The 22,282-nt window shown below is 35.5% G+C and overlaps 2 protein-coding genes across 3 annotated transcripts; both read right to left on the bottom strand.

Moving 5' to 3' along the window:
- Positions 1 to 1,199: 1,199 nt before the first annotated feature.
- On the bottom strand, positions 1,200 to 10,092 carry LOC143544981 (glyceraldehyde-3-phosphate dehydrogenase, cytosolic-like). Of its 2 annotated transcripts, none has more exons than XM_077036950.1 (10): positions 10,036 to 10,092; positions 9,865 to 9,965; positions 8,900 to 9,015; positions 8,704 to 8,803; positions 8,474 to 8,620; positions 8,327 to 8,387; positions 8,139 to 8,236; positions 7,913 to 8,055; positions 7,653 to 7,826; positions 1,200 to 1,397 (listed from the first exon to the last, which is right to left on the bottom strand). In XM_077036950.1, exons 2-10 carry the CDS (start codon positions 9,865 to 9,867, stop codon positions 1,343 to 1,345), a joined length of 897 nt encoding a protein of 298 aa, XP_076893065.1. In that variant the 5' UTR covers positions 9,868 to 9,965; positions 10,036 to 10,092; the 3' UTR covers positions 1,200 to 1,342. The 2 variants fall into 2 exon arrangements, with proteins under 2 accessions (XP_076893065.1, XP_076893064.1); XM_077036949.1 differs by lacking the exon at positions 1,200 to 1,397 and adding an exon at positions 7,329 to 7,542.
- Positions 10,093 to 12,323: 2,231 nt separating this feature from the next.
- LOC143544980 (putative ABC transporter C family member 15) lies at positions 12,324 to 22,001 on the bottom strand. Its single transcript, XM_077036948.1, has 9 exons — positions 21,206 to 22,001; positions 17,630 to 19,059; positions 16,843 to 16,929; positions 15,475 to 16,065; positions 14,661 to 14,825; positions 14,270 to 14,564; positions 13,215 to 13,799; positions 12,583 to 12,822; positions 12,324 to 12,492 (listed from the first exon to the last, which is right to left on the bottom strand). The coding sequence occupies exons 1-9, from the start codon at positions 21,999 to 22,001 to the stop codon at positions 12,395 to 12,397; spliced, it is 4,287 nt and encodes a 1,428-aa protein (XP_076893063.1). The 3' UTR covers positions 12,324 to 12,394.
- Positions 22,002 to 22,282: the final 281 nt, after the last annotated feature.

Below are 22,282 nucleotides of genomic sequence, written 5' to 3'. Positions count from 1 at the left end.
CGCACGTCGGGCTTGAATAAAATTTACATTAAAACGTCGATAACAACTAATTTTGTACTCATCATGTTGTGACAATTCATTAACGTACAACGCGTGCGACGAGTACAAAACTAGTGTTTATTAATACATAAAATATTCACACTCAGAACCGATTTGGACTTCTTTTTTGTTTTTTTCTCCTAGATTAAAATATTTATACACAACCCATACTTATCATCAAAAACTCATTTCAAACCCTATCAAACAACACATTCGTTGATCTCCATCAACATTTCTCCTATGTGTGATTTTGTGTGTTTCCAAAGTTAAAGAAGTCGGTGGTGGTGGTGGAGGAGTTTGTTTGGTTGGTCACAATCAACACTAAAAGGTATGTTTAGTTAGAAATAATTGAACGAAGAGGAAATGGAATAAGAGAATGAATGAAATGAACAAGGGAATGAAATGGATCATTACCATTCATTTGGCTTTGTTTGGTTAACCTATGGGCATGAAATGAATAATTACTTTATGTTGTTTGATATTCAAAAAAAAAATTGTAAGAATTAAATAGAAATAATAAAAATATTCATATTCCAAAATAAATTTTCTTTTACCAAAAAAAAAACTGAAATGGCGATGGTGGTGGTGTTAGCTCCGGCGACAAAAATGATGGTGACAGCGGTTAGGCAAGGTGGTTGTGATGGTGGGGTGGCGGTAGTAACATTGGTAGTGATGGCAATGGTAGGGTGGCGGCGACGGTGGTGGTGGTCAGGTAGCGACAATGGTGGTGGCGGTTATGGTCAGGTGGCGGTGGTAGTGCTGGTGGTGGTGGTGGTGGCGGAGGTGGTGGCGATGGTAGTGGTGGTGGTGGTATTGAGAAAGTAGGATGAGGGAAGAATGAAATGAAAAAAAAGGATGGGAAGAAATGATTTTGATGGAATAAAATTTCAAGTGTAATGGATAATTGCATTCCATTGAGTAACCAAACATCACTTTCTTTATTCCCACGTAATGAATCATTCCATTCCTTTTATCATTCCTGCATACCAAACGCTACCTAATATTATCATCTTTAAAACTTCAACTAAAGATAAAGAGTATGATTCAAGCATAGAACTACTAGATTATTCATAGACAAGTTAAACCATACTTAAGCAAATTCAACTTAACAAACTCAATACACACTTCAACATAAAACCATCATCAAAATATATTGAGGATATATTCGAATACAATTGGAAACGGTTATCCAAAACAATGGAACCAAATGAAATCCGATAAGGAATCGAGTCTACTAAAAACAACCAAAAATGATTCCCATTATTCATACTCAAAAGAAAAACCGACGCCATGACTTCAATACTCAGTTCTCGGCTTCCACATAGGCAATGTGGCTAATCAAGTCAATAACTCGGGAGCTGTAAAACAAACAAAAAACAAAAGTCAATAAGTGAAGCTCATGCTCGGGCTTGAGATGGCTCAATTCAAAGTAGGAAGAAATTACCTATATCACCACTCGTTGTCAGGGGAAACTTATCGGATTTGCACCAAACACAGTATAACACACCAAAAAGTTGTTTATTTTTATTAGTCAGCACTCAGCCATAAGTAACAATGTATGCGCATCTTCAAAGTGAGTATTCATACTTTTGTATCACATAAAAAAATGAGGCAATAAAAATGCAAACTTTGATGGTACATTTTTTGGGTAATCATGATATCAGATCTCTCTGGCTGATCTCTCTGACTGAATAAATAGATAACAGTATCCATACTGATTAGAGTTTGTTAGGGTTTTAGAGAGAAATTAAATGATATGATATGATGATGAGACAAAAGGTGATTAGTGGAGTTGGTATTTATAATGAGGGTGACGTCAACTGTCTTGGAGAAGAAGAAATTAGAGTTGATGGTTTTTGAAGTTGGAAGTTGACGGAATATGTTGTGGAAGATTCTTTATGCTGGTTTTGGTGAGTGTGGTTATTTGTGAGGCAGATTTGATTAAACTATTTTAAGCATTTCTTTTGTATTAATAATTATAAAAAAATAATAATTTTGTTTTTTCTTTTTTAAAGATGCATCCGTAACATTAGGCTATGTGTAGTGGAGAAGCTACAAAATGGGCGTTTTGCGCCATGTGGCGTCCAGTCAGCAAGATGTGTGAGAATTTGTGTTTGGAGTGTAATTGTGTAGGGGCTCCAAATAGTAATATATATATATATATATATATATATATATATATATATATATATATATATATATATATATACACAGTGTTGCAAAAATCGCCAGTCGCTAGTCGGGCGGTGGGGTGGGGACTAGCGATTAGTCGAGATTAATCGGGATTAATCGGATCGGACTTTAATGCATAATTCTCAGTTTTATGCATACACGCACACGTTTTTATATGTAATTTCAAGTTTTATACATACACAAAACATATTTTGGCTGGAATCTCACTTGAATCCGCTAGTTTTTTTTTGTTGAAGTCTCACGCGGAACCACTGATTTTGGTCGTAATATCGCCGAAAACCGCTGATTTTGGTCGGACTCTTGCCGGAAACCGCCGATTTTGGCCGGATTTGACCGGAAACCGCTGATTTTGGCCGGATTTGACCACTGACCGATTAATTGGCCAACTAGCCCAAAATTAATCAGTGCAGTAGGGACTAGCGATTAATCGGGGATTAATCGTTGACTAGTCGGGATTTTTGCAACACTGTATATATATATTTATATAACACATATTAATATAATAATAATAAAATCAATGTGATGCCGGGTGATAAATTCACCTCGCCATCGCCCCTTTTCGCCCCAAATTCGCCCAAGGGGCGGTGTGCACCACAAAAATCGTCCCAATTCGCCTTCATTTCTCGCCCAATACGTATGGCCTTATAAGAAGAAAATATATAATATTTTCCCAAAGTTGTAGGATATTATTATTTCTTACTTTTTATTATAACATTTCAGATGATGTCTAGTAGAATACAAGATAATGGCCACATACAAGTGATCCATCCATGCACTTTAAGCTAATCATATAACATTTTAGATGATGTCTAGTAGAACACCGTCTCCATCGACCTACAGTCAGTTGAATTAACCAACTCTTCATTACCACTAAAGGATACAGATGGGCATGTACTGGTCAAGGAGCAGGACATCAAGCTAAGATGGCAAACCTACTTCCACAATCTCTTTAACAATGGGAGAGCTTACCAAGAAGATCATGACAACACAAACTTTCAACGACAACAATCGAATAACTGCTACTGCCGACGGATCACACGAGAAGAGGTAAAGGACGCACTTAGGAGGATGGGAAGGTCTAAGGCGGTTGGCCCAGACAACATACCCATCGAGGTGTGGAAGTGTCTGGGGGAGGAAGGAGTCATGTGGTTAACTACTTTGTTCAATAGTATTCTCAAATCAGGTAAGATGCCAGACCAGTGGAGGAGCAGCGTTGTAGTTCCTATCTATAAGAACAAAGGAGACGCCCAATGTTGTGGTAACTACCGAGGAATCAAACTACTAAGTCATACTATGAAGCTATGGGAAAGAGTGATTGAGGTTAGACTTAGACGAGAAACTCAGGTTACGGTCAACCAATTTGGCTTCATGCCGGGGCGTTCCACCACAGGGGCATTACACCTTATAAGAAGATTAATGGAAAAGTATAGGGAGAAGAAGCGTGATCTACATATGGTGTTTATTGACCTAGAAAAGGCCTACGACAGTGTGCCACGACAGGTGCTCTGGGAGTGCTTGGAGGGTAGAAGAGTGCCCAGGAAATACATAGAGATAATTATGGATATGTATACCAGGAGTGAAACAAGTGTCCGTGCGCCAGTGGGGGATACTGATTTCTTTCCTGTAGAGGTAGGTCTTCACCAGGGGTCAGCGTTGAGCCCGTTTCTTTTTGCAGTAGTCTTGGATGAGTTGTCAAAGTCGATTCAGGGGACTCTCCCGTGGTGCATGATGTTCGCAGACGATATTGTGTTAATTGCTGAGAAAAAACAAGATCTAAACATGAGGCTTGAGGAGTGGCGAACAACCTTAGAGACAAAAGGTTTAAAGATTAGCCGATCTAAGACGGAGTACCTACACTGTGATTTTGGTGAGATAAACGACAGTGAAGACGCACACATCACAATTGAAGGGCAGGTGGTCCCGCAGGTAACGAAGTTCAAGTATTTAGGATCATTTGTACAGAGCGATGGGGAATTAGACAGTGATGTGACCCACCGAGTTCAGGTAGGATGGTGTAGATGGAAAGCAGCCACAGGTATATTGTGCGACAAGAGTTTCCCGACTAATCTGAAGGGAAAATTCTATAGGGTGGCAGTTAGACCTGCAATGCTATATGGAACAGATTGTTGGGCCATCAAGAAGGCACAAGTGCGGAAGATGGAGGTAGCAGAAATGAGAATGCTACGTTGGATGTGTGGGCACACAAGGCTAGACAGAATAAGAAACGTTGTGCTTCGCGAGAGAGTAGGGGTGGCGAACATAGCAGACAAGATAAGAGAGTGGAGATTGAGATGGTTTGGACATGTAAAGAGAAGACAGACGACGAATCCTGTTAGATCCGTAGAAAGCATTACTATAGAGGGGAGGAGGGGTAGAGGACGACCGAAATTGACTTGGGATGAGAGGATTAGGCATGATTTGATAGACCTAAATCTCTCCGAGGACATGGTTGAGGATAGGAATTCGTGGAGAAGTAGGATTAAAGCTAAGGATTCCTAGAGAGAATTGAATACCTTAGGGCTTAGACTTAACTTATTTAGGTCACTTACCATAATGGTATTTCCCTTACATATCTTATTATTATTATTATTAGCTTTTATATTGCGGTTAAACTGCGACCTTATTATTAATATTATTATAATTAGTAGTAGTTTTTTTTTTTTATATAACTGTTAAACTTTTTTTTTTTTTTTTTTTTTTTTTTTTTTTCATACACATGTTCTTAGAGCCGAGGGTCTCTCTGGAAGCCACCTCTTTATTCCTTTGGATAGAGGTACGGTGTGCCTACATCCCACCCTCCCCAGACCCTACCTATAGCTCTGCTGTCGGTGGGATTTTACTGGGTATGATTGATTGATTGATTGATTGATTCATTACCACTATTCACCAACGCCACCACCACCGGCGGCGCCAATGGTAGATGCGTAACCTTAATACTTTTATCAGGATTAGGTGGTTTAAAAAAATGATTTTAGATGGTGGACTAAATTTTTAGTCTAGCTAAGATAGCGAGTTACGAGAACACGTCTTGTTAACTTTCCAAATAGCAGTCAAAGTGTGACATATGGAAGTGGCTCTCTCTAATAGTGGATTACGCAAACCACCATTTTGGGACTTAGGAGTGTGCGTGGTGATGTTGAGTACTGTTTTGAGCTAAAACCAACCGAAAACCAAAACTTCGGTTTTTGAATTTTTTTTAACTATTTTTTGTTATTTTGAGCTTGAAAATTTTAGTCTGCAAAGTTAGACAAAAATAATGAATTTAGGTATAAATAATTTTGTTAATTGTTAACTAATAAACTATTATGCATTTGGTCAAAATTATTTGAATTACATATTTATTAAATTACTTAAAAATCAAATTCGCTCGGTTCAATTTTTTTGGTTTTTATTACATGTAAAACTAAAACTAAACCGTTAGTTCAGCTTTTACAAAAACATAAAACCAAACCGTTAGTTTTGTTTCGGTTCATGTTTTTCAGTTTAAATTTTTTGGTTTCTTGCATGCCCTTACTAACACTAGGACGATGACATGGATTACCACTTGAAAAGTTAGCATTATGTGTCATCATAATCTGTTATCCGAAAAACAAATTACCTAAATCACTTAAATTCCGCAAATAAATCTAACCTTAAACTCCTCAATGGACGTCAACATCCATCGAAGATTGAACCAACATCCATCGGAGATTGAACCGTCCGATGGACACTAAACTATCAAATCAAATCCGTCAGAAATTTCCAAAATGATCCTTTTTAGTAGAAGGATTCCCAAAATAACCCTTTAAATTGAAAATTCCCAAAATGATCCCTTCAAATCCGTATTTCACTTGACACTGGGAAATTCCTTGTGAGATTTCAACAATCAATAAAAAACTGACACCTTATAATGATCCACCTACCACGTGAATTTTCAATTCAATCCTGTCTTACACGTATTTCACATGAAAACTTACCTCATGAAAACAATCTTCAACGTTATGTTTCGGCCGGTTTCTATCTTCAACGTGGGTTTTCAAAAGGGATATGATCCTCATACACCACCCTCACATGTCTATACGACTCGTATAGGGTACAAATGATTGACAAGGGAACAAAAAAACAACTTTTACAGCTTATACGACTGTATAGACCATACGAGCCATAGAGGCATTAAATGGCTCGTATTGCTCCCTGGCAAACTATAAAACATATGCGTTCGTATAGCTATACGACCGTATAGAAAACATTTGCAGAAAAATTCAGATTGCCTTTTGACCACTATTAATCGATGCCGGAAAACGGCTATACGAGCCGTATAGACAAATTATCAGTGGTGCTATACAACAAATGAAAGGGTCGAAAAGAAAAACGATTAAAATTACTAAAAAAAAATATGATGCAAGTCAGGTAACATATAAAAAAATTCAAAAAAAAATGTCTATACGGTCGTATAGGCTTATACGACCCGTATAGGGCTATACGAGGCACTATAAACGATGACCGACAACATCAGACACAAACTGACACGATTCAGGGTATTCGACCATATAGCCCTATACGAGCCGTATAGGAAAAAAAAATGGTGTGTGAGGATCATATGTAATGTGGGAGGATCCTAAGCCTTTCAAAAAAGTGATTTTTAGAGTTTTTTTGAAATTCATCTTAAAATCAAGAAAAGTTATTGAATTTTAATCTTTAATCCAAAGCCGCCATGCTTGTAGACTGTAGGCTAAGTCCTGGCTGCCTCAGTTTGTAATTTTCCCTTCTATAAACATAAATTTTTTTTTCTAAAAATTGTCATTCTTTCCTACTAAAAAACATAAAAAATTTTTTTTCTAAAAATTGTCATTCTCCGGCTACTTTGACCAAACTAATATTCATTTTTTCAACCAATACTGAATAAGGGATGTCAAATAAGTAATACACTCATTATACATATACAAAAACTTTTATACAAGTTTCTAAGTGCACAACACACTATTATGATCTTTAAAAACTTCAATTAAAGACCAAAGAGTATGATTCAAACCTGTATATTCATTGATAAGTTAAACCATATCAAAGCAAATTCAACTTAACAAACGCAACACACACTTCAACATAAAACCATCATCAAAATATATTGGGGATATATTCGAATACAATCTGAAACGGTTTTCCAAAACAATGGAACCAAATAAAATCCGATATAAAGGAACAAAGTCCTACTAAAAACAACCAAAAAGGATTCCCATTATTCATACTCAAAAGAAAAACTGACACGACTTCAATGCTCAGTTCTTGGCTTCCACGGAGGCAATGTGGCTAATCAAGTCAATAACTCGAGAGCTGCAAAACAAACAGAAAACAAAAGTCAGTAACTCAGGCTCGGGCTTGGGATGGCTCAATTCAAACTTTTAGAGAGTCGATGTTGAGTGAAATAAGTAGGACGAAATTACCTGTAACCCCACTCATTGTCATACCACGAAACGAGTTTCAAAAAGTTGTCATTCAAAGCAATCCCAGCCTTGGCATCAAAGATGCTTGACCTACTGTCACCAACAAAGTCGGTTGATACGACATCCTCATCAACGTATCCCAAAATACCCTTGAGCTTGCCTTCTGATTCCTCCCTGTATTACAATGTTATATCAAAACGTTAGCAACATTCCAAGTATCAAATTCTAAAAATATTAATTATCAGTGGCTGAAAACTTACTTAATGGCAGCCTTGACCTGATCATAAGTAGCCTTCTTCTCAAGTCTCACTGTCAAGTCAACAACTGAGACGTCCACGGTCGGTACACGGAAGGCCATTCCAGTTAATTTGCCATTAAGGGCAGGCAAAACTTTGCCGACAGCCTACAAAAAACATTAAAAAAAAAAAAGCTAAGACAACACAATAATAAACACGAAACTACTTTCATATTAAGTTAATTAGTTACCTTGGCAGCTCCAGTGCTGCTGGGAATAATGTTGAAAGACGCAGCTCTTCCACCTCTCCAGTCCTTCATCGATGGACCATCAACAGTCTTTTGGGTGGCTGAAATGTGTTAACAATATAAGACATATATGTTATAACTCACCGCATAATAATGACTGGTTTAATTAACCAACTTAAAAGCTACATTACCAGTCATAGCATGAACTGTAGTCATAAGACCCTCAACAATGCCAAATCTATCGTTGATCACCTGAAATTGTTACAAAAAAATATTAAGTCATATAACAGCAAATAGAGATAATTAAATATTTAAATAATGAAATGGTATGAAAGTACCTTAGCCAAAGGAGCAAGGCAGTTGGTTGTGCAGCTGGCGTTTGAAACAATGTTAAGATCGGGAGTGTATTCGTGCTCATTGACACCCACAACAAACATGGGAGCATTGCCACTAGGAGCAGAGATAACAACCTTCTTGGCACCACCCTGAAATGACAAACAAAACCATATGTAAACACGACAAAATATCTAACTAAGAATGTAATTAGTAACGTGAAACTCGATCAGACCTTTAAGTGAGCAGCAGCTTTGTCCTTGTCTGTGAAGACACCAGTGGACTCGACAACAAAGTCGGCTCCAGCAGCACCCCATGGGATCTCTTCTGGGTTCCTTGTGAAGAACAAAACAAAATAAAAGTTAACATTGAAAATAAAAAATAAAAAAAGATTTAAAAGCACTTGATGTTAATACGCATATCGACTTTACCTGAAGCCAAAAACACTGACTGGCTTCTCACCAAAGAGAAGAGTTTTCTCATCCTTGACCTTAAGTTCATGATGCTTCCATTGACCGTGAACGGTGTCATACTTGAACATGTATGTCTGCAAGCAAAATATATATATGAACTAAAGTTATAATTGTTTACAACTAAATTAACACTCCATTTAAAGTACACAATGATATCATAGCATACAAACATTATTAAGAATAACGATATCATAGCATCCAACTAATTGAATTCTAAAGAAATTCAAATACATAAATTACATACAAACAGAGATTGAAAGCTATACCACGACATGAACTCATATAACTTCTAAATAAACACATGAAAACAGATATTGTGAGCCAGGATAATTAGGTCATTGTCAGCAACATGGCTAAGAGGTTACTGCTTTGAGCCATTTTTGACCTTAATAGATACAATATGCATTCAAACTTAGTAGTACTGCTTCAAAACTAATATCATTCATCAATCAAATCAGGCATTTATATGTTGAAACAAAATTAAGTAATGTAATACTATGTGATCTAATCAATTAGCTATCAGTATAGCTAAAATTCACTTTTCGAATCAGCGTTGTAAAAAACAAGATTATTCACTGATTCAATTTCACCTAATCCGACCGACAAAGCAGTGGTCGGTCAAAGCCGGTCTAAATAGCTCAAAATTTGTCAAAAACTATTTGAAAAGGTATACTTAAAAGTTAAATAAAAATTTTTTAAATAATAAAATACAAAACTAACATAGATCGTTTATCATTACCAGCAGCATTATATTAATATCACTAACTAAACATCTAAAACTAAGCATCATATCACTCAATTACAGATCCAATCACAGATAAACCCTAGCCTCTACATAACAACAAAACTAAAGCAACATATAAATCAATTACATACTCAAATCACTTAAATCACATAACACAGAGCAGAGTAACAGAATCTACCATGTAATCAGTGGAGATAAACGGATCGTTAACAGCGACAAGCTCAATATCATCTCTCTGAAGTGCAACTCTAGCTACCAAACGTCCAATCCTTCCAAATCCTGTTACATTTAACATATCAGTATAATAATAATAATAATAATAATAATAATAATAATAATAATCGCATACCGTTGATTCCGATCTTAATCTTCTTCTCACCTGCTGCATATTCAAATCAAAATCAAATCATTAATATTATGATATAAAAACATAACATAATAATAATAATAATAATAAAAGTTTTAATAATAAATAAATAAATAGATAACAGTACCCATGGCTATTGAGTAGAGTAGAGTTTGTTAGGGTTTTAGGAGAGAAATCGAATGAAACGATGATGAGACAAAAGGTGATTAGTGGAGTTTGTATTTATAGTGAGGGTGACGTTTGGAGAAGAAGAAATTGGAATTGACGGTTTTTGAAGGTGGAAGTTGACGGAATATGCTGTGGAAGATTTATGCTGGTTTTGGTGATGGTTTATTTGTGAGCCGGATTATTTTATGGCACCATAAATAAACTTGCTTTTAAACTATTTTAAGGCATTTCTTTTGTATTAATAATTATAAAAAATATTAATTTTGTTTTTTTCTTTTTCATAAACGGATCCGTGACATTATAAGAAGAAAATTTATAATATTTTTCTAAAGTTGTAAAAAACAATAATTTTGTTTTTTTTTTCTTTTATAGACAGATTCGTAACATTATAAGAAGAAAATTTATAATATTTTTATCAAAAGTTGTAGGATATTACAAATATTTTCCTAAAATTGTAAAAAATAATAATTTTGTTTTTTTCTTTTTCATAGACGGATTCGTAACACTATAAGAAGAAAATTTATAAATTTTTATCTAAAGTTGTAGGATATTACAATATTATTATTTCTACTTTTTATTATAACTTTTACAACTTGGGCAACAGTGTATACAACCACTAGGTGTCCTCTGCTGATCGGTCATGCGGTCAACATGATGAGGATAAATCACGTGTCTCATAATAAATCAGGGGGCGTCTAGTGGAACACAAGATAATGGTTACATACAAGTGATCCTTCCATGCACTTTAAGCTAATCATATAATGTAAATGCAAACGGGTGGAAAGTGGAAACCCATCGATGCTTCTTCTTGTTGGTGAAAGTTTTTGAAACGAGACAACTAAAAAAACCCTTAAAGCTATCCGTCTGACAATAACTTTGGTTTTTAAATGTTCAAAACTCGTATTTTAATTATGAAAAAGTAGTGTTTTGCCTTTGCTTAGTCACATTTTTCGTCTCTACATTATCAACCAAACGGAATTTACCTCAATAGTAATTCGAAGTGTTATAGGGTACTTCCTCCTAGAAGATCAAGGGTTCAAGTCATTAATGATCATTAGTATAGACCTTATAGTATAATTAGAAGTAAATTAGGTGGTTGTTATAAACTCCCAACATATTCTTTTTTTTTCTAAGATACCATGAATTTATGTGAAGTGAAATTAAAATGTTTTTCTAATATTATATAGTGTATTATTTAGTTTTTTTTTCTAATATTATTATTATTAAAATTTTTTTCTAATATTATATAGTTTTTTTTTTCAACAAACAATATCAAAAGTCAAATGCTCAAAACCACAAATGAAAAGCTAAGTTTGAAGTTGTGGAGGAGAACAAAGTGGTTGGACATATTCCTATGGCTATAACCTGGCGTGGAACTTGACATCATAGATGAGCAAATAAATAATAAATTTGTTTTAACTTATATTTATATATCATGCCTTTTTTTTTAGTTTTAAATTGTATTTATGTAAATCTAAAGTTCACAACTCGCAATTGGCTCAAATATTATTCGAAAAAATTTCAATTGAAATCAGCTTCGTTCGGTTCGTAAATGAGCCGAGCTCAATCTAAGATAAACTAGTTCATTACCTTGCTTGTTTTTTATTGTTTAAACTATTGCCAACTTTTAATATGTATAATAAGAGTACAACCTAAATTTGAATATATGAATTTTATGATTATATGTATATAAACTCCTCTAATTTGTATGTTGAAAGATACAAAATTTTAAAAGTAAGAAATGACTAGAGCCCGAACCCACTTGCTTGAGCTCGGTTTGGCTACCCTAACAGGCTAACATTGAAGATGAACAAATGTATGATAACTAGTTTATGTTATCTATAAGTTCTGTTTAAAGTTAAACAATATTAACATGCTCATTTATGTAAATAAGCCCGATACATGAACTTGAGCTAAGACTTATTTAAATGAGACTCGATTTAAGTTTTTAACAAACCGGCCTTAAGTAGCTATTTGTTTACCCCTGATTTTTCACTTTACTTGTCCACATCATTTTCAAAATTTTGATATACCTCCTCTAGTCGTGAAATGTCCATTTAGAGATCTTTTACATAATGAACTTGATTATGTTAAAGAAAAAAATGTGACAAACCCTTAATCTTTGTTTCTAACATATGTACACTCATCTCTAAAACCTAAACCTTGTACACATTTATAATGATCTCCTCAAGAATTCATTCACCAACTTCGAAAATGCGGACGAACCATCTTGTTGCAACCGCATAGGAGAATCATACTCCGCAACTTTCCCTATATTCCATTTAACAAAACCAATGTTATTTCATGTTTGTAACGCGAAATGTATAGGTTAACCGTCATTAAATAATTTAAATTTGTTACCTTGATCAAGAACAAGAACTAGATCACTATCGACAATAGTGGGAATCCGATGAGCTATGGTTATAACCGTGCATCTGCTTGTTTCTTCTCTTATTGTTTTCTGCATCACGTTATCAGTTTCTGTATCGATTGAAGCAGTTGCCTCGTCTAGTACAAGTATTTTGCGTTTTTGTAACAACGCACGCGCCAAACACACTAGTTGTCTTTGTCCAACACTCCAGTTTTCACCATCTTCAGCAACTACATAGGCATTTTCAAAAAATCAGGTTGTTCGACATTGAAAATTGACAATTGACAAAATTAGTCCCCGTAGTTTTCAAAATATTAAATTATAACTTTTATAGTCAAACCAAACTTCTTAAATTTGATTATTAACACATAAAACTTTTTCTTTTTTTCCAAAAAATCAGTTTTTTCGACTTTGAAAATTGACAATTGACAAAATTATTCCCTGTAGTTTTCAAAATATTAAATTATAACTTTTATAGTCAAACCAAACTTCTTAAATTTGATTATTAACACATAAATTTTTTTTTTCAAAAACTCAGTTTTAGACACTGAATCTTGACAATTGACAATACCAGTCCCTATAGTTTTCAAAAAATGACAAAGTGATAAAAAAACCACCCTACCTGGTGTATCAAGAAGCCGTTTATCCTGTCGAACGATATCCGCAAGCCGACACTTGTTTAACACTTCCCAAATGTCATGATCCGAATGTTGTTCTAGCGGGTCAAGATTAGATCTCATGGTTCCTTGAAACAAAGTTGGATCTTGCGGGATTATCCCCAACTTAGACCTCAGATCATGTAACCCAATTTTTGAAATATCGAGCCCGTCTATCAAGATTTGTCCCATTGTGGGTTCCACCACTCGGAACAACGCCTGGATCAACGTTGACTTTCCACACCCGGTCCTACCCACGACCCCTATTTTCTTTTGACCCGGGAAAGTACAAGTGATCCCTCTTAAAACCGTTGGTAGAGCCGGGTGGTATTGAACGTGTAGATCTTTTAGCTCGATTTGCCCGTTTGTCGGCCAGTTAGGGTCGGGTTGGCAATTTTCGATAACTTTAGGGGCTTCACTTGGAATATTTGAAAATTGAAGGATTCTTTCAACTGAAATCATTTTGTTTTCCACGTTACATAAGTTCCATATGACCCATGCTTGTAACACGTTTAGGCTCAATCCATATGTAACCGCTAGCCCGGCTAAACCTGTAATTATTCATAAAGATGAAACAGGTCAAACGGGTTAAGAGTTGCTCAGGTGGACAATATAAAATAACAACTTAAACAATAACGGTCAATAGTCACCCGAGTTTTTTTTATTGCGAATATACTCTTAAATCAATTTATTATTATTATTATTATTATTATTATTAAAATAATACAATTTTTAAACCTTTTTGATGCACTAGTTATTTATAAAAAAGTTGGATAAAAAATGCAACCCAAGAAGACCCATACCAAAATTTACCCGTTTTGAGATATTAACCCGACACCCGTTTATCCTATGCATTTTTATTAGGCAAAACCACTCAAATAGTTTTATAAAATTAGTTTATGATTAAAAGGCTAATTATTTCATATTTGGACAAAAAGTGTTTCAGGTCAACCCAACCCAGAACAAAAATTGCATTATTAACCAACGCGTTCATTTTGCCCGTTTGAGTAAAGAAACTTACTAGGATCGATGGAGGCCCGTGGCAAGTGCACCAAGATGACTAGGAGGATGAAAAACACAAGATTAAATAGAAAATTAATCCTCACACAAAGCCATTCCATTGTAGCAGTGTTGTGAAAAGTAACCCGCGAATAATCATCAATAACTCTAAAGCATTTACTCAAAAACCGGATTTCTTGATTAAAACAACGTATTGTTGATGCTCCAGAAATTGATTCTGAAAAATGATGTTGTATCGGTGACTTTTGAATCCCGATCATCCTAGCTAGTTCTCGTGCTGTAGTAATGTAGTATGCCTAAAATATATAAAAAAAATAAATAATATTTATATTTGTAATGTAATAAAATTGTTCAACATGTTAAAAATTTGTGTTTTGAAATTTTGATCATACCTGATACCATACTGATATAGCAATGATAATAATGCAGAGTACGAATATTGGCCATGCAACATGTGACATCAGTAAAATTATGCTTAGAAGTTGTAATATCGCGAAAACTAATCCTGCTAATCTGTAAGGGATATCGACATCCACCGTGCTTTGATCTGTTGAACACTGTAGAAAATGAATGGGTCATTTTGAGTTGTTTTTATCTTAAACGGGCCAAATGGAAAATTTTTCTAGCAAAGGCCCGAAAATTTAAAAATTATAATTTTTATATATTATTATGAAAATAATATATGTGTTTTTAGTGTTTAAAATTTAAATCCAGTTACTTAAGTTATTTAAGTCTATTTTATAAACAAATTTTTTTTGCACAACGGAAATTATAACTAAGTAACCCCATTGAAAAATTTAATTAAACCCAACAAAAACCCTTTTATTTAAGGCCCAAATTTTTTCACCTTCGGCCCAAAATTTTTAGCGATTCTCGGAGACGGACATGAACGGGTTAAATTGGTCAAATGGGTTGAAAGTTATCAAAAGTCTTTTGATTTATGCAAACATTTATTGTTAAACACAAAAGTTGAATAAAAGTGTTTCGGGTCAACCCGGCCCGTTTTGACCCTTGTAGTCTTAAAATGTTTTGTAACCATAACTACCACATTAATTACTCATAAAAGATACTAAAAATATAAAAAATAAAAAAATAGAAAGAAAATATGTGTGGGTCAGCCCAGCCCACATCAACCTGGCCCGGTCCAAACTCGTTTTAACCCGTTATCTACCCACCCAGTTAAAAATGCAAAGATAGAGTACCAACCCGGTTCAGAATCCGGCTCGAAGGAGTAGAGTCAAAGAACGAAACTGGTGCACGAAAAACCGAACTCAACATTTTCAAAAACATATTCTGGCCCGTTTCAATCGCAATCATGGACAACAAAACCGCACGGCCCAATATGAAAACCGAGCTTCCACCCGACAAAATCACAAAAACTCCAACTAGTCTTTTGCTGCTAACCCGGCCCGGATCCTCAGTGGCCCATGACATCCAGTAACTACTGCCCATTTGCAATAATAAAAAGAAGGTGTGACATATCACAATAACCGGAACCAGAGCCCCTTTATATGCAGATGTAATGAATGCATTGTAAACACTGTATTTGACCCGGCCCGATTGGGATTCTTCTTGTGGCATTGCTTCTGACGACCCGCCTTTGGATCTAGATGGCTCGTGTTCGGTCATGATATGGGAACCATGGCTAGATTTAGAGAGGGTTTTGGGTTGGTGGGATGGGTTCACTTGGTTTAGAGATTTCGAATGAGCGGCTATTTGTCGTGCGAATTCGTTTGTAGGATCTGCGATCAGCTCGTTGTATTTACCGGATTGAACGATGCCACCATCCTTGATTACCTGCGATCAAACACGCACGTAAACATGCATGAAAACACGCACAAAATTTGCCATGCGTGTGTCAGGTATACCCGTTAGTTTGTTAAAAGTTACGCGTTGTATATAATATATTTTTTATATTATTTTATTACCCAATAAATATATAGCATGCTTTTATATTACTATGGTCAAAAGAAAAATAAGAGTAAACTGCGATTTTTGTCCCTCTAGTTTGTTCAAATATGCGGTCAGAGTCCAATAGTTTTAAATTTGCAATTTTCGTCCATGTGGTTTCATTTTACTTGCAATTAAACCCAAATTCACTAACCTCGTTAAGTCTAGACGTTAAACTCATCAACGTGCGCATCACGTAAGAGGCAGTTTTGTCCTTTTTCTCCCAAAATAAACCCCAATCCTAATTCACAAGCCCCCTACGTGAGGGGCTGGGCTGTATTTGGGGAGAAAAAGGACGAAACTGCCCCTCACGTGAGGGGCACGCTGATGGGTTTAACGACCATACTTAACGGTGTTATTGAATTCAGGTTTAACTACAAGTAAAATGAAACCATAGGGACGAAAATCGCAAATTTAAAACTATTGGACTAAAACCGTAGATTTGGAAAAACCACAAGAACGAAAACCGTAGTTTACTTGAAAAATAAAGTTCATACCTTTGTGGTGCAGGTAAATGGGTCAGGTATCGTTTAATATGATACCTGAATAATGTTTCGGGTTTACCCGTCGGGTTATGTATATATGTCATTCTTAATTTAGAGAATAAAATAATGATGGAATTACCAGAATTAAGTCTGACGCACTTAAGAACTCCAGTTGATGTGTTACATACACAACAGTCTTCTTATCTAGCAGATTTAGCAAGCATTTCTGCAAAATAAACAGTCACGTTAATGAGGAATAGGTTAAGAAGTCAGACGGGCCAAAATTCAAAAAAAAAGTAAGTCAAACAGGTCGAAAATCACTTGAATTGTACTAGAAATGTATAAAGCATCCGTATTTAGTTTATTTTAAAACTTTCAAGCATTTAAGGCTAACGGGTCGATCTGGGTTATGCTTTATCGCTAATGGGCCAGGTTGGCGTAAGTCAAACGGGCCAAAAGTCATTCAAAATGTATTCAAATGCATAAACATCCGTATTCATTTTATGTTGGAATCTCCAACCATTTAAAGGTAAACGGGTCGATCTAGGCTATACTTTATCACTAACGGACCAAAGAATTTATCTGTCAAACAAGTCAAAAATCACAAAAATTGTATTTAAAATGTATAAAAACCTCTGTACTAATAAAAAGTCAGATATTCATGTAATAATATAGTTTCTTTATTCATATTTAAACCATTAATTATATTGTTATAAAAAAAACACAAAAGAAATTTCTAAGAAACAAGTCAACAAACCAACAACGACCCGTTTAACCCATTTGACCCGTATCCTCGCTGACAAAGAGCCCGCTTCACAAAGTTTTGAATTTTGATTAAACGTTTGTAACAACATATGCAGCATGGTCACGTCACGAATAAACCACATTAGTCCATAACCTTCACAAAAAAAAAACAAATATTGTACCTTAAACATATGAGATCCGGTATGAGCATCAACCGCGCTAAACGGGTCATCAAGAAAGTGCACATCTTGATCACTATACAATGCTCTCGCTAACTGAATCCGTTGCTTCTGACCCCCACTCAAATTCAACCCCCTCTCGCCCACCACGCTTTTATCACCATCAACCAACGTCTCAAAATCACGATCCAAACCACACCCTTCAACCACTTCATCATAAAAACTTTCATTCATTTCCCTACCAAACAAAATATTATCCATTATCGTCCCCGTTTGAATCCAAGCACTTTGTGGCACAAACGCTTTCGACCCGAACACTTTAACCCGCCCACCCGAGACCCTCGGGATCTCACCTAAAATACTACACAACAAGCTCGACTTCCCGGCCCCAACGGGCCCACAAATCGCCACTTTATACCCTTTTGGGATTTTCATTTTTTCACAAATCTTGATAGTGGGCCGTCTTTGATCCAAATCATTCGTGTCCCACGAATACTCCCCGGGTTCAATCTCTATAGCGGCATTCGACCCGTTTAACATTTGAGATTCTCCCAACTGTTTAGAATCTTGATCCGATACAAAATCTTTGACTCGGTCAAGTGAAACTTTTGTTTGGGCCACCATGGACACGAGCTCGGGGAGATTATATATCGGGTCCTGCAAGATTCTAAAAGTAGCCAAAGTTGAAAGAACCACACCCGGGGTTAATGGTGTTTTTAAAAATATACAAACACTAAAAGTGGAAACCGAAACTAACGTAGGCGATGTCCAAAACAAGAAAGCGATGGCCGAGCATGTATACAAATATTTCTTGAGCCAGTTTCGCTCTTTTTCTCTTAAATCAACCAACTTCTTCTTGAAGTTGCATTCCCACGAATGCAACTTCAACACGCGCATACTTTTCAAGATTTCCGAAGTAGCTTTGATCCGCGAGTCTTTACTCTCCATAACTTTTGTTTGAAAATCTTTTTGCATATTAGCTAAAGGGGTGTTACTTATTATGACTAAAACAGTTGACACAAGTGCAGCCAATGAAGGGAAAAAACCAAGGTTAGTGTATAATATGATCAAAGCTAGAAGAACTTGAACCGGGAGTAACCATATTCCGTGAATATGCCAGAAAAACTCGCTTATTTTCTCGACGTCCACATTGATCAAGTTTATGATTTTCCCATTGCTTGTGGCACCATATTTGATGGATAAAGATTTTTTGTATATTAGTACCATGAGGGCTGCGCGTATACGTATGCCAATACGTTGCGCACCAAAGTACCATTGTCTTTGTGACAATGACTCGACTGTTTTCGCCACGAAGAAAATGAATGACAGGATTAAACCAGTTTTATAGCTTGACTCGGTACTGTCTTCCGATAAGTAATTCACGAATTGCGTGATCAAAATCGGGCCCATGTATGAAGCAAGCGTGTTGACTCCTAAAATCACCAGAAAAAAAATACAGTTAAAATCGCCTTTAAAAAATTTACTGTCTTTATTACGTGGGCCCTTCTTTTAACCAAGTGGGACCCACCACCACAACCACGTACACTGAATCCTCTTCGTGACGTGGGTCCCACTTGATCTGTCTTTAACCGAATGGGACCCGCTAAGACATCTTTAAAGGGAAAAATCAATTAAACAATGTTTAAATTTACTGTCTTTATTATGCAGGTCCCTTCTTTTAATCAAGTGGGACCCACCACCACAACCACGTACACCGAATCGTCTTTGTGACGTGGGTCCCACTTGACCTGTCTTTCATCGAATGGGACCCGCTAGGACATCTTTAAAGGAGAAAATGAATTAGGCAATGTCTAAATTTACTGTCTGTATTATGTGGGTTCCTTTTTTAACAAAGTGGGACCCACCACCACGAACACTAAACCATCTTTGTGATGTGGGTCCCACTTGATCTGTCTTTAATCGAATGGGACTCACTAGGACATCTTTAAAGGGGTAAATGAATTAGACAATGTTTGCATACTAATAGTCTTGATAGATAACAAACATTAAACTTTAATAATAACTTTTGGTCTATATGCTTACCCTAACTTTCCCACTCCTTTATTTAACTTTACATAAAAATAGATACCTTGTGTACAACACATGTTCTTTTCACATGGCATTTGCTTTGCTCAAAAAGCCAAAAAAAAAACATAAAAAAAGATTTTAAAAAACATTCTGCTTATGGATAATATTGTAAGTGATAAATACAAAACAGACCAAAATATATCAAATGATCAAAGCATTAAATTCAGACAATTTTCTAGCATAGTTTAATACTTTATCTTATCATTTCAACAATAAAAATGGTTTCTTTACAAAACTGTTAGTATGATTATTAAAGATTCACTTACAAGAACCAAACAAAAATAGTTTATAATATTATAAATATGCCACCTCTTCTTGCATGCGCTGAAAAATTAGCTTCAGCTTTTTTATCAATTGTCTTATATGTTTTGTGAGTTTCTGCAGGGATCTTGGACCATATGTGGCTGTAAAGGACAAGCTTGGTTTTGGCATTTGTCTAATCTTAATGCTAATTAGCAATAATTAGTAGGTTTATAATTGGTGTTTGGATATGGTTCTCTAATAAATAATTTTTTATATAAAAAATAATAAAACAGTGATACTAGTTGTCTAGTTACAACAAAACTAAGGGCGCGTTTGGTATCGTATTAAACATAAATCCGTTTACTATTCAAAATGTGTCATTTCACTCGCGTATTGATGTATTCAAACATAATATGAAATAAACAAGTATTAATACGCAATCCAAAACACCCGCAAATGGTAAAGAGTTGAATGAATTAACAACCCTAACTTTGTATAATATTAACTTGTCAACCTCTCAACATCAACAAAGTAGATTCCTTGACTCCTACATATCCAAACACTATATTCCAGGGTTGTGATAAGTGTACCCCTTCTACGGATTTTTACTGAATGTACCCCTGGGGTACGTTTAGCCTCATGCTATATTCTATTAGACACAAATAGTATTTTCAAAACACGACACCACCACCACCACCCAACCACCCCCACTAAACTTCTGATTACATAGTACAAGTTGAAATCATTGCGCCTGTGGCTATTATTGAACGTACCCCTCCCATATTAAATCCGTCACATTATCTCTTTACTTTAACTCATAAGGGAGTACCTTCAGCATGCCAGGCGGGCCCTCAGGGAGGTCAGAGTGGTCGACGGACCCTGGCCCGACACCCTACTAGACCGGAAAATTTATTAAAATAAACTTTATATATATTTTTATTAAAAATGTATTTTCGAGTTTTAAAGTCAATTAATAGACTCATTTAAGCCTGTTTTTGTACAAAATTACTTTTGCACAGCCTAAATCATAACAAATTAAGTCCGTTTAAAAATTTAATTGTTTAAACCCAACCAAAAAGCTTTTTACTTAAGGCCAAAAAAATTTTTAACCCTCAGCCCAAAATTTTTTTAGAATTCTTGGAGACGGTCCTGTTAGCATGCAAGGGCCACTAAACTTCTAATTACAAAGAAGAGACTGAATACAAGTTTAAAAAACTAACTAAAAATAATAAAATAGCAACAATTTACCTGCGAAAACCGCATTAATCGCTAAAGATCCTCGTATAGCATGAATTATGGCTTTAGGCGATACTGCACCGCCCGTCTTTTGCTTCTGAATCGATTCTTCCAACAAAAGCGCAGCTTCCTCAGCCGTTTCGGACTCAGGAATCGAAGGAACATGAACAAACTCAAGTTTTTGAGCTCGGCCCGTTTCAAAAAGCGGGCCGAGCCAATTAAATGTAACCTTTTCCCATATCCCAGCATTTGTAAAAGCATCACATTCTTCACCACTTTCTTGAATCAATGGCTCCTCTAAATCTTTATCATTTTTCGTAACAAAATAACTAACACCATTAAAACACAAAACAATTGTGAGTGCCAAATTTCCCATGTCAATAATATTCGTCACCGACCGAAAAACATTCGTGTTATTGTTTAATACCATCAAAGTAACCGAAACCGAATCAAGACCCAAAGAAACACACCAAAACAGAATAACCACAACCGGTGATTTCGCTCTAGTAACTAATGAATAAACACCAGCAATACTTGATAAACACCATGTTGATGTTATTATCATTAACTCATATGTCACAAGTTCATGATGTAATAACTTGTACACAATATAACCCATGTGGGAAATTGTTATTATGGAAGTGGACACAATAGTAATAATGGAAAACCAAGACACATTTGTAGTGAATCTTGATTTTTGACCACTTTTTTTGTTTGTAATAATATTTGTAACACCCCAAATGAATAACCATATGAATAACAACACATTGCATATGTTCATAATCAACCCCATTGATGCAAACTCCATGAAATGGATTAAAGAAAAAGAAGAAGCCCACATTATTTATTTAATAATAAAAATGTGTAAAAAAAAACAAATGGGATGAGGTTAGATGTGGATCTGTATAGACTAAAGACAGTGGGGGGTTGGTGGAATGAATATGAGGTTAAGGTGGTTGCAAATATATGTGTATATATGGATACATTATGGCATCATGTATGCATAGGTGATAAATGGAACTTTAATTAAATATTATATATTAAAACATCCTTTTCATCAAAGATTCTAGTTTCATAATAAATAATATT

This window comes from Bidens hawaiensis, unplaced genomic scaffold (assembly GCF_021521415.1).
Source record: "Bidens hawaiensis isolate Kalapana, Puna unplaced genomic scaffold, B.hawaiensis_p1.1 tig00013805_1, whole genome shotgun sequence".
NCBI lineage: Eukaryota > Viridiplantae > Streptophyta > Magnoliopsida > Asterales > Asteraceae > Bidens > Bidens hawaiensis.
Note: the sequence above shows the minus strand (reverse complement) of the source record. Positions and strands in the feature narration are given on the sequence as shown.

Bases quoted from the DNA above. Each gene is read 5' to 3' on its own strand.
- LOC143544981 (XM_077036950.1), bottom strand. The intron at 8,804-8,899 runs GTAAAGTCGATA...GTTCTTCACAAG, and splicing joins GTCAGTGTTTTTGGCTTCAG to GAACCCAGAAGAGATCCCAT. The intron at 8,388-8,473 runs GTACTTTCATAC...TAACAATTTCAG, and splicing joins GCCTTGCTCCTTTGGCTAAG to GTGATCAACGATAGATTTGG.
- LOC143544980 (XM_077036948.1), bottom strand. From the start codon at position 22,001: ATGGAGTTTGCATCAATGGGGTTGATTATGAACATATGCAATGTGTTG. The intron at 16,066-16,842 runs GTAATTCCATCA...GTTTGATCGCAG, and splicing joins GTGCGTCAGACTTAATTCTG to GTAATCAAGGATGGTGGCAT. The intron at 14,565-14,660 runs GTATGATCAAAA...TATATATTTTAG, and splicing joins CTATATCAGTATGGTATCAG to GCATACTACATTACTACAGC.